The sequence below is a fragment of the Pecten maximus genome, chromosome 16 (genome assembly GCF_902652985.1).
Source record: "Pecten maximus chromosome 16, xPecMax1.1, whole genome shotgun sequence".
Lineage (NCBI taxonomy): Eukaryota > Metazoa > Mollusca > Bivalvia > Pectinida > Pectinidae > Pecten > Pecten maximus.
In genome coordinates, this window is record NC_047030.1 from 34610164 (window position 1) to 34627115 (window position 16952).

A 16952-nucleotide genomic window follows, 5' to 3' on the forward strand; every position below is an offset into this window, starting at 1 on the left:
TAGTTATATAATATGTTGGAAACCACATGCTTCGTTTGAACAATCCATGCGGTTGTGGCGATACCTAGTAGCTTTACCTACAGTTTCAGAGTCTATATATTCAATATATAATTCGCATAAGCCATTTTTGGCCTATTTTTTTTTTTATTATTATTATTACACTTCGTCAATAAATAGAAGGTTATTTAGAAGGTGCATTGGAAAGTGTTTAAATAATGTGATATTTGATAACAATGATTTTGTGGGGGGGGGATTTTTTTTTTTTTTTTTTTTTTTTTTAATATTTTCAAGAAGTTAAATATTGCAAATGAAATATTTTTATACGCCGATCAAATATGACGGGAGTGTTATGATATGGCGTTGTCCGTCCGTCGTCCGTCCGGGGTACATTTTCGTTTGTTCGGCAACTTCCTACATATTTCAACTGACCTGGTTTGAAGCTTGGTAAGCTTTGTAATCATGCTATGAAGTTGTGTTTGCTGGCTAAATATTTTGATTAAGTTATTTTTACCAGAACTATTGCCCCTTATTTACTTCAGCTTTATTCCAGAGACCTCTTACATTTTTCAACCATTTTCTTGTAGGCTTTATAATCATGATATGTTGGTGTGTTTATCCCGAAAAGAATTATGATTCAACCGCTTTTACACAAGTTATTGCCCTTTGTTTATTTCAGTATCTGATTTTTGTCTTGAGGTTTCCTGCTACTGTATATCTTTGGATCAATTTCTTAGAAGCTTATGTAAGCCTGGTGAATACAAGCCGCAATATACCGCTCGGCTAGAGAGATATTCTCTTTAGCTCGATCGGTTGAGCGCAAGACTAGTAAGTCAGAGGTCCCGGGTTCAATCCCTAACGGAGGCCGTGATTTAAATTAAATCAATCCTGCGCTGTTTTACACTTAGGATAAATTAGAGTCATGATAAAAGTGAAATTCATAGCACCCTAGATATCCACTATTAAGGTGATGCAATTTTTTTAAAATACAAGATAGTACATAGCAAGACATGGCATTCGACGGGCGTGAATTGTTTCGCCTAACGGTACGTTTATTATTTAATTATTTAGTTCAAGGAAGCAACTCACATTTCAGATGGAAAATTATGCTCCTATTCATTCGAATAACGCACACAAATCGTAATCAAAGAAACAAAGTTTTGGGGAATAACAGCATAAAATGTAAATGCTTAGAGGTAAATTGGATCACCCTGTTAAACTCCACATTTTGCCGTATTATCTTTTATTTTAAATGCCGACGACAAATCATAAAGATGTAAAATAACAGTCTCTGTGCGCATTCCGAAACGATCCTTTTGGAAACAGCTTGTGTAATTGATGAGTCTGTACCTGGAGTAATGCGAAGGTTTCTGATGTTGAACTTTTAGCCATTTTAAAATTCTGACATGGGCGACCAACAACGGAACTCCTTTCATGGTGAAACGGAGAAAAAGTCAACCCACCGCCGAGTCGGCACCCTATCAAACTGTTTTTTTTTATCATTATTATTATTTAATACCACCGTGTGGATATAAAACACATGCAAATATCGAAACATCGTTCATTCGTCGACATAACTGACCATATATGTCAACATACATGAACAGGTCCGTTCACTCATTTTAAAATACCACGACTTACGAAACATATCGTGGTCATGTTAATCTTGGTGTGATTCACATGATTAAAAGTCTCTTCGGACACTAATTTTAGCAGGAGGAATTATTTTGTGTTACACGAGATCTCGTCAGGTCGTAAGAACGCGATCATTACAACAAAATGGCGGCTAAATGTTTGGAAACTCATTGATGGATTATAAAATTAGCGTTTTGGTCCGTTTGAATACGTGTGTTGACACGTACAATGTATGACATACAAGTTCAGTACGTTGTTTGTGAATTGGCCGTCTTACATGGTAGAGCGGCCAGTTATGTCATACAATAGTTCAATTGATCAAATTTGGTCTGCAAAATCCTTTAGCGAAACACTGAATATCGTATTCTGTCTAATTCTGCAACATAGCGACGGACTCTCCTAACAGTGCATGTAATGTCTTAAAGTTTGCGGAAACCAGAGTCTCGAGAGCAAACCCACTCGGTAGGGCGGGTGACCATTTACGTTCGGCGTTGCATAGATGAACGGTATAACCCGCCCTACCACGTGGGTTTGCTCTCGAATAAGGTTTTAAATGGCGGGCGCCCGCCATTTAAAACCTTATTAAGAGTGTTTTTCCCTGATCAACGAAATATTCGAATGTGCAAGTCCACTGGTCATTTGGCTCATAGCGCAGTACCAATTGGCTTTGATGGTTTTTCTCTCATTTGCATTGGTTTCCCAGTATCAATATATTGTATTGCTACCCAGTTTTGTTGTTCTGTCCTTAACATGTATGACAATGTTGGCCGAATTTTCTTCAAAATCTTCATTTTCTTCCAAATGGTTGTGCATTTTTCCAGCTAGTAGCAATTCGTGTCTTTGATTTTCTGAGTCTGGTTTGGTTTGTTTTTGTTTAACGTCCTATTAACAGCCAGGGTCATTTAAGGACGTGCCAGGTTTTAAAGGTGGAGGAAAGCCGGAGTACCCAGAGAAAAACCACCGGCCTAGGGTCAGTACCTGGCAACTGCCCCTCGTAGGTTTCAAACTCGCAACCCAGAAGTGGAGGGCCAGTGTTAAAGTGTCGGGACACCTTAACCACTCGGCCACCGCGGCCAAGAGAACACCCTATATAGTCAGTGAAACGAAACCTAGCACTAGGCGTAGTCCGTTTGAGGTAAACCAGTACCTTCCTAGCTATAGTCCGACCAGAATGACCTGTCATGTTGAACTTTGATTAGCATATTGATTGCAGACGAGTCTATAGTCATGTAGGGGGAATAGGTGCTTTGTATATATACATGTATATCTGTTAATTGTTTATAATGTAACAAACTTTATCATCAGCGGCATCATTTGTATTTATACTGGTCTAGATTTAGCGACAAAACTGTTAACATGTAAACAATTCATTGCATAGTTACGTGAATATGTGTAAACCATCAGAAATAAATGATACAATCCCTGTTTTGTCAATTTAAAATTGTAACAAAAACGAATGGTCCAAATCAGCACCCTGCTGGCCACAGTAGTATTCCTAATCAATATGTTTTGTTATCACACCTGTGCACAAATGGAACTACCCACTTTGAATATTCCACGAAAAGGTAAACTTGACAGGTCGTTCTGGTTTGACTATAAATGCAAGAAAGGACTGCATTTCCCAACATACTTCAGACAAGACGTTAATCATTTTATATTGACAATGTATTATAGTTACATAACTAAACATTTAATTTTTTATTTGTTTTTGTTTAACGTCCTATTAACAGCCAGGGTAATTTAAGGACGTGCCTGGTTTCGGAGGTGGAGGAAAGCGGAGTACTCGGAGAAAAACCACCGGCCTACGTTCAGTACCTGGCAACTGTCCCACGTAGGTTTCGAACTCGCAACCCGGAGGTCGAGGGCTAGTGATAAAGTGTCGGGACACCTTAAGAGTCATCTATATAGCAAAATAGTGTTGAATTTCAAACACGAATAAATACCTTAAGATTTGCACAAAAAATGTCATGTGATATACAAAAATGTTTGTTTTGACATGTAGCTTCTTACAATCACCAATAATATGCTATAGATGCTACCAGTTTCTTCTGTAGAGTAACTTTGTGGTAAGATTTGGCATGGAATAATTCTAAGTCACGCAAATGATAAAACCTGAAAAATAGCCATGCTGTTATGTTCACAAGTGTTTATAGCACAGGGTAGGAGCATTTGTTTGACCGGATTTTACTGTATGTACGTATAAACACTTATTTTGTTTCGACCTTGAAATGCAAATAGCGGCTGAGAATAATATTACACAAATATGGCTTAAAGGAGGCATTTCAGTTAATAACAAAACTCCTATATCGTCATCTCATCATAGTAACACGAACATTTGAATGTCAATTTGTTTGCAGCCTTTTTCAGAAATAGGTATATTTTACCCCAAACTCAACGGTTGAACATTTGTTCATAAAAACAGTCTTCTTGCCACTTCAATAATACTTTATATTGTCTAATAAGAGCATTTTTAATGTTTTAAATACCTCCCCTCCTTATATGCCATATTTGTGTGATATCATTCACGATCGCCATTTGCAATTCAAGGTCAAAATGAAAACAGCGTTATTACATATAATAACGTCAAAGCTGGTCAAACCAATGCTCCTATTTCGTGCTTTAGACACTTGTGAGCAAAACGACATGGCAAGTTTGTGTAATATATGGGATACAAATGAGTTAATTATGTCCCCTTGAAACATGCATTTTTCTTACGTTTTGTTGAAATTTACAAACAGCTTAACAAATTACATGTCAACAGCAAGACCCAGGGTTTGCCATGATACATACTAAAAGTTCATCATGTTACTTCTGTGACATTGCATCATAATAGGGATTCATAGGCCTGTAAAATATCAATGTTTTGACTGGATTTGCTGTTTAGATGCCCCTTACTACTCGGCCACCGCGGCCCCACTAAAAACATTGTTACACCCATAGATGGTGTGCAGTGCACTAGAATGAGGTCCGTATGACCTTCACCTCAAACGGTCTTGACTGCACTGTAAGTAGGTAGCCGTGGTCTTATCGTAAGGTCAAAGGCCAACTAGACACGTGTTGGTGCGAACTTTTCAACAGAATTTTGTTAGGGCTAAAAGTTTTAAACCATTAAAGATATCTGGATGAGACTTAAAACTTACCTACATCACCCACAGGTGAAGTGAAGTGCAATAATCTGGGTCACTGATTTTTTTCTGCAGGGTCAAAAGTCGAATAATACAAAATGTTTAAAACAATGAATCTTTGAACGTGCAGTGCACTTAAATTGCCTAATAACGAAAGGAAGGCAAGCCTTTAATTGATGAAAGTAAACCTCTAGTTTCTTCGGAAACTATTTGTTTCGATCAATATGTTCAATCAAACTCTGTATACTCAATCAAATATAGACCATATGAAATATATGTATTGATGATAAGTTCTTTGCATACATTCAAACATGTAGCAACGATGCGGAGCAAATGTAAATGGTACATATCTATATATATTTATAATAAGAGGTTTTTCTTTCATTCTGTTGAATATAAGCTAGCATCACAAATGAGACAACAACATACCCACCGACGTTTTAAGTATCAGTTATAGGTTAGCGATAGAGTGGCGTATACATGTTATATATACATGTATATATATAAAGAATAAAGTTAAAATGTCCATGTGACGGTAAATAATAATAAAATAAAAAGTCAAACACAGATCTACTGTCTCCCTAGTACTTTCGCGGCTACATCGTGAAGAGCGGCACAGATCTGTGGTTGACTTTTTATTTTATTATTATTTACCGTCACATGGACATTTTAACTTTATTCTATATATATATATATATGACATCTGTGTGAAGTGACAATCAACAATAGCCGTATCATCCCTGACAGCTAAGTTGTTGTGAGGACACAAATCCAAAACAAAACACCATCTATACAAACAGATGATGTTTATAAAACACTTTTTTCTGGTATCTGGTTACGTTGTCAATTTAGTATGTCTGTTGTGAAGGTAGGTTGGACACGGCGGACTACCAATGATAAAGACACTTAACGAAATAGTCGTATATATTACTATATACTGAAGAGGATCGGGCATAATTTATTCTTGAGAACAGCTGTCACCGTATCAGGATAACACAATATTTTTTTCAATAAGTTAAACATTGAATGTAAGGAAATAGGATACATATCCATTTTAATTTTACTATTAAGGAATCAACTTACTCTCCAAATTGAAAATTATGTTACGATTTATTGGATAACGAACCAAAACATCTCACCGAAATTAGGGTGAATACCATGACGTAAAAGCAGAGGTAAATTGGATCACCCTGTCACACTCCATATTTCGCTTTAATGTGTAAGATAAATTGTTAAAATCAAGATTAAAAGACTCTTTGCGCATTCTGAAACATTCCTATTGGACATAATTTGTAGAATTGACGAGTCTGTACCTCGAGGGACAGAGCTTGTTTGGTTTGGTGTATTATTGTTTAACGTCATATTAACAGGGATAAAGTTAAAGGCCAAAAGTGAGGCGGTGTCAAGGGAGAGATATCAAATTGAGTAGTCTCCTACGATCATGCTATGAGGAGAGCAGGTACAATTATCTATTATTCTTACGCTCTAACTCTAAGGCAGCTCTGAAGTCGGACGTTTTGATGCTTGTTTACATGCCTAGTTGTTGTGCTATCGCTACTCTGTCACCTCGATGAGGCAGAAGACACTTACTCTTCTGGAACACCTTGCCGTATTCTTCTGTTTTATTTCGCCTTGTTTTTGCGATTTTGAACTTGAATTATGGTTTTGTTATTACTGTATGTCGATATTCTTGATTGTTTTCTTGACTACATTAGAAGATTTATAATATATAACACTCAAAATACCGACCCCCGGAAGAATGCGAGATTTTCTTACAGATTTTCCATTTTGGGGACATTGAAGAGACCAAAATGGATATTCTGTCTAGTTGCAAAACTTGGTATTGATATCTTAAATCTTTCATTTCCTCTCTGGTCTGTCTTTCTAAGTTTTGTTTTTTCACTCTAGATGTAACCTTGGCAACCGTCTTCATATGACGGTGGCTGTTGCAAAGACGTTTAACCCCTAAAAACAAACAAATTATGTGTAGCCCACTACCAAACATCGCACGCGTCATTCTGATGTGGCCGAGTGGTTAAGGCATACACTTTAACACTAGCCCTTCTCCTCTCGGTTGCGAGTTCGAAATCTACGTGGGGCAGTTGCCAGGTACTGGACGTAGGCCGGTGGTTTTTCTCCGGGTACTCCGGCTTTCCTCCACCCCCAAACCTGGCACGTCCTTAAATTACCCTGGCTGTTAATAGGACGTTAAGCAAAATAAACCAAACCAAATTCTGAAATTTACAGTTTTACCATTCGGTATGGAAGTGTTCAACTATATATTTATAAATCCTGATTCTAAAAGACAATCTGTATTACTTTGATTGGGTTTAAACCCTGAGACGGAGTCTGACTTTAGTCTGTCATTCAACTTTTATCATTGTGAATGCAGATCATGCTCTCAACTTGTAATTGTATACCACAGTCGGTTTACATCAGATATTATTGTTACAGCGAATAGTGTGTCTCCACTGGGGATCAAACCCGTGACCCTCAGCTTAGTGGTGCGCCGCCCTACCGACCGCGCTAAAGGGAAATTCGCCAAGCGCGAAGTTAGAAGGCGACCGTATCACTATGTACTGTATTTACTATCAAAAGTGGGTAAGGTATCCTAACACTATATCACTAGCCCGCTTACCTCTGGGTTGCGAGTTCGAATCAAACGTGGGGCAGTTACCTTGTACTGACCGCAGACCGGTGTTTTTTCTCAGAGTAAGGGTCCACGCTGGCCGAGTGGTTAAGGTGTCCCTATACTTTATCACTAGCCCTCTACCTCTGGGTTGCGAGTTCGAAACTCACATGGGGCAGATGCATGGTGCTGACCGTAGACCGGTGGTTTTTCTCCGTGTACTCCGGCTTTCCTCCAACTCCAAAACCTGGCACGTCCTTAAATGACCCTGGCTGTTAATAGGACAGTTAACAAAGAAACTGAACCAAATAAACTAAACGACTCTATAAGAACCCTGATCGGTACAAAAGGATGGTGGACAGGGACGTTAGTGTTAAGTTGATGTTAGTTATGGGAGATGCTGAAGATGGATTACCGAATCCATAGCATTCTTCGGATAGGCGGACGCCCAATGTTATAGGCCAAGATTGCGGTATAGTAAAGTGAGGCGTTACGAATTTTTTATCCGGGTAAAAGTTGATATTTAGCGATATAGATTGCGGTATTGTAAAGTGAGGCGTTACGTAAATTTTGTCCGGGTAAAAGTTACATCAAAGATCAGGATATAAGGACAGATGTTTAGGGAGTCAATAATCAATTTTGGCCAGGCCTATAAGTAAAATGCACAGTAGAATACAGTTTCGCATCTGGCAACAGATAAACATGCAGTAACTTGAATTTCGAATTGTTTTACACACATCCCGGTAAAAGGGTCGTTTCCGGACATTGTCCAAAAATGATGGTGCCATTGACAGACGCATTTATGGTGTCATTACGTTTAACCGAACGACTTGCGGAGGATGGCAGGTGCCCGTTTAGACTGAAGAATTTCTTGGTCAGGGGACAGGACCCTTTACTTCCCGGGCTTGAACGGATGCTCCACTTTAAGGTAAAAAAACGTGGAAATTTCAAATGATTCCTACTGGGGAAAATCATTTTCTAAAAGGCAGAGATACGTCATACAGAAACCAAATGTAGCGGCCTAGTTATTTTGGTCTTCAAGTAAAATAAAAACCACAAATGTAACTGTATACTTTGCATTTGTCGGCTCTTACGTGTGTGCAGTGACAAGATCATTTAGCCGAGATGGATTTCATCACAAGGAAACTAAGCAATTGTGTTGGTAATCAGTGAACGGTTCGTATTACATTGTCCATACATACATTTCCGTTTACCTTCGTCATTTGGTGTTTAAAATTAAAAAGATTGACATTTATTCTGCCCATGAAATATGGAACCAGTTTAAAACTACATGTTTTTTTCGGAATGGATGTGATCAAACCACGTGATTTAAAGAGACATGGTCGTTTTAAATGAATTCAACCAAACCACGTGGTTTAAAGGGACATGTTTGTTATGAAATGGATGTGATCAAACAACGTGATTCAAAAAGATATGACCGTTTTAAATGTATTCGACCAAACCACGTGATTAAAAGGACATGTTCGTTTTGGGATATATGTGACAAAAACAAGTGATTTAAAGAAACATGTTCGTTTTGGGATTGATGTGACCAAACCACGTGATTTAAATAGACATGTTCGTTTTAGAATGGATTTGACCACACCATGTGAATTAAAGAATATAAAGCAATAGTTATAACTCCTAATAAAAAAAAGAAAATAAGCCTTATGGGTTGGTATACGTGTTAAATGGCGTGATCAGCAATAATATCTAGTCCATACGATATGGAAAATAGGCCAATGTCATTTATTTGAACAGATGTTAAAGCTCATCATCCACATAATGGACTAGTGCAATCTATGCATTTAACTTATTAAAATAGTTTATCAGGCCAGGATGACTCATTTGAATAATCAGTTTATTTCTTTCCGAAAATTAGACACCCTAGGGTTTATGATACATTGATAGATAACAAAAAGTTGTCTTTTATTCTCGAAGCAATGTTGGTGAAGTATTTTACCAAATTATATAAGATATTATATATTAGATATTATATATTATGTAATATATAAGATATCTCATATAATATATAAGATGTCTTAAAAGATATACATGATATCTTATTTAATTTTCTTTATCAAATATCTTGTATATGTTTTATGAGATATATTATATAAGATATTTTATATCTTTTATGAGATATCTTATATATTATATAAGATATCTTATAAAGAAAAGTATATAAGATATCTCATCTATTTTGTAAGATATCCTATACAGTATATAAGATGCTTATATCATTTGGTTAAATCCTGGATCAACGTTGCTCCGTAAATAAATGACAACTTGGTTTGCCATAGGTTAGGCATTGTTTAACATCCTATCAACAACATTGTTCATTTTCGCAGATGTGATTCAGAACAAAACGCTAAACTTTACATGACAATATAATCATTCACAACTAAGAAGAGTTAGAACACTGTTATTGTTAAGAAGTACAATACGCAAGATGCATGCCAAACGAAGTTCTCTTTATGATGATCTAATTATGCGAGCTTAATTGTCTGCCTTGGTCGACTCGACGAGTTAGTATAAGAAACTTGTTACTGCATGTTACATGTTTGTAAGGAACAGACTACTGACCAACACAAAATATATCGTCAGTCAAAAGTTAAGGTAAGTTACTATATATTTTTACTATGTATAGTATCTGATGTTAGATTATATTTTGGTTATATACCGATGAAATCTCATCTATCAACTTCTTGGTCGTTGTCCTATAAATAACCTGGTTTGGTGTGACCGACAAATCACGCTCGGGCTTGTTTGGACAGTCTTGTTAAACGTTACTGTGCCACTAACCATCGCTCTTTTGTCTTATCAACTGGATACATCTTGTATCCCTCATTTCAGAGCATAAACAGTCGTGATGGATATATAACAACCACTACAACTATAAATATATATAAACACATAGTCTGGAGACAAGTGTAGGCTGTATGGAAATAGAGTACATACGTTGTATTATGATGTTTTTATGTTTTTGTTTTGTATTTTTATTTATTTATTTATTTGTTGTTGTTGTTTTTTGCTTGTTTAATGCCTGCCACCAATGACTGTTTACACAATAGAGGTTATCCAATAACTCGCCATTGGTAAATCAATTGGTATGCTCATATCTATGCTTATACATATACCTGATGTAAATCTAGATAATTTTAAGTTTAACTTGCCTATAAGGAATATCCTTAGGTTGATAACGAACGTTTGTACTACCTTAATTTCAACCAGTTTTCTCCAAATGATAACGCCACAAGTTAGAATATCGAATTTTTTACGGGGTTTAATGTCCTCGCAAAACCAGGCTTATGTGACAGTAACAGTTGAAATAAAAGTATAAAAGACCTTATGTGAAAGAAAGTAAAAGTGAGGAGAGGAAGGAAGCTTTCAGATCCCAAGTACTTGCAATAGGGTCAGCAGTTCTATTTTTTGACTCTACGGTGTCTCTTGAAAAGAAAATTCTCGATTCTTCAAGGCTCCAACTCTCCGAACGCTGCTACCGCAAACATGGCGATACCGCTGAAATTTCCTTTCCCCGTTCCTGGACAGGTTGAGAACTTCCGATATCCTGTCCATTCTGCCCTGCATGTAGGGCGTAAGAATTATACCTGCTGCCCCCATTGCATGATCGTAAGAGTCGACCAAATTTGAGATCTTATCTTTTCCATTCTTTCTGAACAACTTTCTTCTTCCTAATGTCTCCCTTGACAATGACAATGCCTCACTTTTGGTCTTCAGTTGAGCGTTCCCCCCTGTGAGGAAGGCTTTGGGTTCTGTCCCCTAGCCGAGACATACCAGAGTCATTAAAAATGGTAGTTGCTATTCTCCTGCTTAGCGCTTAGCATATTAGGAGTTGGACGACTGGTTTGCCCGTTGTCAGTATAATGTGACCGGGTGGGGTGTCCTGCTGGGTGTCTTCATGTCGCACGCAAGGGAGGCCGTCCTTAAATGACCTTAGCAGTTAATAGGACGTTAAACAAAATAAACCAAACCAAACCAGTCCATTTCTCATTTTAATTCATTGCACAGGACAGTTTAACTAGTAATGTACGATTTGTCGGTATATATCTAATAAAAAAAAAACATCATGTTTCTTTTGGTTAAAATATTGAACGGTTGGTAAGTACTTTAAACTTTCATATTTTAGCGGTAATGTATTTTAGAGGTTTTAGTATTCAAACCATTCTGATGAACTGTAATTGCGCATGTTGCAAGTTATTTATTTTCTAAAACAAGTACTGTGCATAGGCCAATGCATTGTTGTCCCATTGTTTCAAGTTAGGTGTTCGATAAAATTTTAATATACTGTTGCTAATAACAATTGTCTTTCACTTATCCACTTACCTAACTGCTTTAGTCATTTATGTATTTACTCGTCCAAGTAATTTTGTAGGTTACGTTTTTTTAAAGTATAGATTATGAAGGAGCTATTAAGAGAGTATATACCTCCAAAATGTGAGAATATTTTATGAATATTATTATTTTCCAGTAGATACATGAGCATAAATAATAATTACATGTTAAGAGTATCAATGATTCATGTATGTGGAATGACTGCGGAAAAGAAAAATGGATGTCGCGTGAAAGCCCTCCTGTGAGAGGACATATATTTGTAATATATCTAAAAAAAAAGGTTTGAATGAAATTTGTTCTATTTTGAAAATGAGTGCCACATAATGTATAAGATTACACCGTATTTTGGAATTGTTTTGAGGATTTACGGGATAAGTATGTCATTTACAGGATTCATGATTCGGTTGAGTGGTTATAGGTAGACAATTAACAGAACATGTGAAGGAGTAGGAAGATTTACCTCCAGTATATCGTGACATGAGGCGACGTATTGTGAACCCTGATGCACCCAATGTCTTCTGTATTTAGATAACAATGCATGACATGGTGTCGCGGGTGTTTTCTTTCTGCCTTGTCTGTCTGCACGGTGTTTTCGCCGGTTGGTGTACCCATAACGGCCTGACCTCAAATGTCACTGGCTATGAATGGGATTTAAACAGCAAACATAATAGTTCGTCAAGAATCACCTATGAATACGTTAAACTTTGCAGAATGTTGATATGAACGGGTGAGGTAATTCGGATAATGGGCATGCCATTTATAATTTAGGTAGTTTTAAACATTCGATATGATCATTGAATAACCAAGGACATAATTGTTCCAATTCTTGATAAATCCGTGTACTGTCGAAATAATACTGCAAAGGTATGATAAAGAATTACTGACTTTGTTTAGGTAAATACATGGAATTGTTAACCTGAAAAAGGTTACATTTCCTCGGGCCAAGAGGCCAAGGGAAATAGCACTTCTCGAATGTTAACAATTTACTCTTTTGTTATAAAACAATTCCTATAAACCTTTTTTTTTTTTTTTTTTTTTGCAATATACCGGTACATTATGAATTTAATACAGCTTTGAAATAATTCACATATCTAAAACATCTCATATTTAACTCAACCAGTCAGAAAACACAATTATATATACACGGATACACAGGTTTAGTTAAATAGTATTTTCATAGCAACTCAAACAAAGTCCGGTGACTGTACGATTAATTATGGTATGTACCATGTAGAGTATTTTTCCTTTCCGTTTTAATTATGATGGAAACAAATGAAACATATTATGTCACTCATACCTTTATCTGAATTAGTGAAATAAGAAAATGAAAGGATTTTGAAAATATTTGTAAATATGTTTTATTATTCAATTTCAGGTATAAACTTTTAAACCATTGTATAACAAAGTGCTGTTACGATTCGTAAATTACTGTATAAATACTACAATTTATGATAAATGTCCGGTTTGATCTCATCGGGGAGTTAATTTTGTTTATTCACCTGATAAATGTATTGACCGTGATTTGGGAATTTGTGTCAAGCCTTAGCGATGTTTCCTGATGGATGCTCAGCACTGAACCCAATTTTTACCAGTCAAAATGATTCACACTGGAAAGTGTCAACTAAAAATCATGATATAATAACAGTTGCTACTTCTCTGCTTAACACTATATTCAGGCGATTATCCAAAGGGTACGTCGTGCCAATGTACCTGTGACATTGAAATTCAGTATTAAACTGACTTTCAGCTGACCCAATATAACTTAATGTATGAAAAGGACATAACAGAACACCCCCTCCCCCCCCCCCCCCCCCAAAAAAAAATGAATTAAAAAACAATAATAATAAAAAAATTTAAAAAAAATAAAAAAAAAATAAAAAAATAAACTAAAATCCCAGATAGCCTTCTGTTGGCGATTCCCAGAACATGACGTTGGTTGTTGCTAGAAGCTGATATCTACAATAAGCTGTTAATTAATATGCTTCAGATACAATGGATGGGGAGATGGAAGATATAGCAATTGAGAAGCAATCTCTGACCACCCAACATGAAGACAACGTGAGTCATGGAAGTGGAGAAGGCGTGTCTCGTGACGTATGGGCGCGAAAGACAGAATATATCCTGTCTTTGATTGGTTTCTCTGTGGGATTGGGTGTGGTCTGGAGATTTCCTTACCTGTGTATGCGCAACGGAGGGGGTAAGTACACATTTTGAATAACATTACATTCTGTTTTTACATTTATCATTGTTGTAGAACCAATTCCTCTTCTTTTCTTGCAATTGTAACATCACTACATCATCCCCGCATTATCAGATTGATTGATTTGTTTGTTGGGGGTATTTCTGTCCATGCATAATCTGTAATCATTTGAAATGGATGTCCTCGGGTCTCAGGAACCATTTTATAATGAAATTGCATTTGATAACATTAAACATTAATTGGACATTAAATTAACAACCTTTCCTTTCTACTCTCTCTTTATGTGATTATCTCTACTGGTGTTCCTTTAGCAATCGTCCTTTTATAACCCCGGTTGTCGCGAACATATTAAGCTCGGTACTACACAATTAAAGTTGTCCCTTCAGGTAGGGTGTAAAGTTGAACCTGTTGTCGCTGTTTCTTGGTCCATACAAGGTGGCTAAATCTGTTATCGATATCTCTTCTCTCCTTAATGTCTATCTTAACAACCTCTCGCGTTGAGATAGTTAATCGCTCACCTATGGTGGCTCGTTAGGGCCTAGTATCAAATCTCGTATTCTCGCGTTTTCGCTCCCTCGCCGTCGCGTTTTCGCATTCTCGCGTTTTCGACCTAAGGTCGAGAGTGCGAGAATGCGAGATATGATACTTGGCCCTAACGAGCCACCATACTGTCATGATGAGGTTCTATCTATTACCGGACTTCCTTACGCGAGGGTGCGAGAGTGCGAGAGTGCGAGGGCGGCCGTTAAGGTCTAATCTCGCATTCTCGCACTCTCGACCCTATGTGGAAACGCGAGAATGCGAAAACTCGACGGCGAGAATGCGAAATCGCGACGGCGAGAGTGCGAGATTAATCTCGCGTTTTCGCATTCTCGCGTTTTCGCTTTTTTGCATTCTCGTGTTTTCGCTTTTTTGCATCTCGTGTTTTCGCTCTCTCGCCGTCGCGTTTTCGACCTAAGGTCGAGAGTGCGAGAATGCGATATTTGATACTTGGCCCTAACGAGCCACCAAACTCACCTAACTGAGAATGTGTTCTGTCCCGGTGCAAGCAAGATTCGTTTTAGATATAGAAATGGCTGTAAAAGTGCAAATTTGACGATAAAAAATACGTCACTGCTGCCAATTTAAGTTTGACATACCCGATTACAATTAATGGTAGGTGGAAAACTCTTAAACAGCACATTGTGATAACGACGTTGTTTTAATGCATTCATACAAGTAACCTTTGCTGAAAATATCTGTTTGAGGTTTGTTTTAATCAACTCTGCTTTACTGTTAATTTCAAATCAAATATTTTGTAATATCTAGTGAATGTTACTTTGAATGGCCAAGGCGTTTTTATGGTATACTTTCATATCGGAAGTCACTGAGAAACCTTTTCAATCGTAGGTATGGATGAATTCCGGAGAGTTTCATATCTATCATCGATGGCCATTTTTATTTGACTAAAGCTTGTGAGAAACAAACATCATTGTCTCTTAAAAACAATGCAATATTTGACATGTCATACAGTCTATAAACGCTCAGTGTTTCTTCATAATAAAATTCCTGAGGTTAGCCTTAACCGCATCCGTAGCTCGAAACGTATTGAACATAGGATAGTAGTAATAATTGAATACAAGTTTATAAAGATAATATACACCCTGCATCGTCCCAGATAAATCCAGTACGTTAATGCACACATGACTTGGGTAAAACATGGCCAGGATATAATGAAGATTTAAGTCAAAATGACGTGTTTAATCGTTGCAACTACCGTTGGCTTTTTGTTGCTGTACTTTTCCAAACTAATCATCGCACAGAGGAATCCCTCTGTAATAAAGATGAACTCTAAACGTAAGTATAGCGTTCCTTTATTCGATTGGAAATCTTTTTTCTCAGGAGATATGATTTTAAGAGTGCATCATACAAAACTGATACAATAATACGGCACTATAGACCAGTTACTCACCTATTAAATACCGTCACCGTCGAAGACAGATATCCGACATTGAGTGTCTAAATGAATTATTTACAGCCAACTAGGCAAGAAAAAATACCTCTTAACAAATCCTGTTGATTTTCTGTCTTTGACCTTTCTGGTCTAACACGCACCCAGGTACGGTACTGTCATGGAAAGATCCTGTTTATTACAGAAACATATCAGAGTGCTTACCGGATGCATGCATGCAATCATTATGTTTAATTTCAAAAACATGTTTAAGCCGTAATTATCTCGTCAAGGGGTAAAGTACATATTACGTGATACATCGCAGTCTGCGTGCATGAAAATATAAGTGATTTAAACGATGTTTACATACTACTGTATGAGACGTCAAGGAAGTATACTGTTAAATCAGTTTATTTATTTCTTCAATAATAAATTCTCCCATGCCCGATACGTTTCGGATACGGATAAGTATTCACGCGAAATTAATCAATTATGAAGTATCTAAAACCTGTCAAAATTATTGTAATCAAATAGTATCTCTTTAATGGATATATTCAGATTAGACATATTCAGTTACTAGATTTCATACATTTTAAATCCTTTTTTATTCAGGTGCTTTCCTAGTTCCTTTTTTCATCTTCATGTTAATCTGTGGATTCCCGCTATACTTCATGGAGTTGAGCCTTGGACAGTTTTCCGGAAAAAGTCCGTTAGTGCTATGGTGTATTTGCCCTTTGTTTCAAGGTGAGTGATGTAACCGTATGCTACCTAATAAACCCTGCAAATAGAACCTTTTTGCACGTGTTTTGCATGATTCATAAGATGCGATTCTATCTTATCCCTAATGTTTGTATATTGATGTCTCTGTATGCCTAATTTTGCTAAATGCTCAACATTTCACAAGGAACGTAGCTTTTGAGAAATTATTATTGGTTAAGGATAGATAAACCGATGGTAAATAGAGAAAGAAATGAGTTGAAAAGCCTACCACCTAATGGTGATGTTTAACTCGGATAGGGGTACAGACCACATCAGCAATCAATTAAATAATAAACAAGAATAACGACATGTAAACAAAGC

The 16952-nt window shown here is 36.8% G+C and overlaps 1 protein-coding gene across 2 annotated transcripts in view; it reads left to right on the forward strand.

The window, feature by feature from the left end:
• LOC117345158 (sodium- and chloride-dependent glycine transporter 1-like) overlaps positions 1 to 16952 on the forward strand; it is a 37204-nt gene that overhangs the window by 9713 nt on the left and 10539 nt on the right. For both annotated transcript variants that reach the window (XM_033908152.1, XM_033908153.1), the window contains 2 exons: positions 13730 to 13939; positions 16485 to 16616. In XM_033908152.1, coding sequence (XP_033764043.1) covers positions 13735 to 13939; positions 16485 to 16616 — 337 coding nt within the window. In that variant the 5' untranslated portion in view covers positions 13730 to 13734. The remainder of the gene's footprint in view (positions 1 to 13729; positions 13940 to 16484; positions 16617 to 16952) is intronic.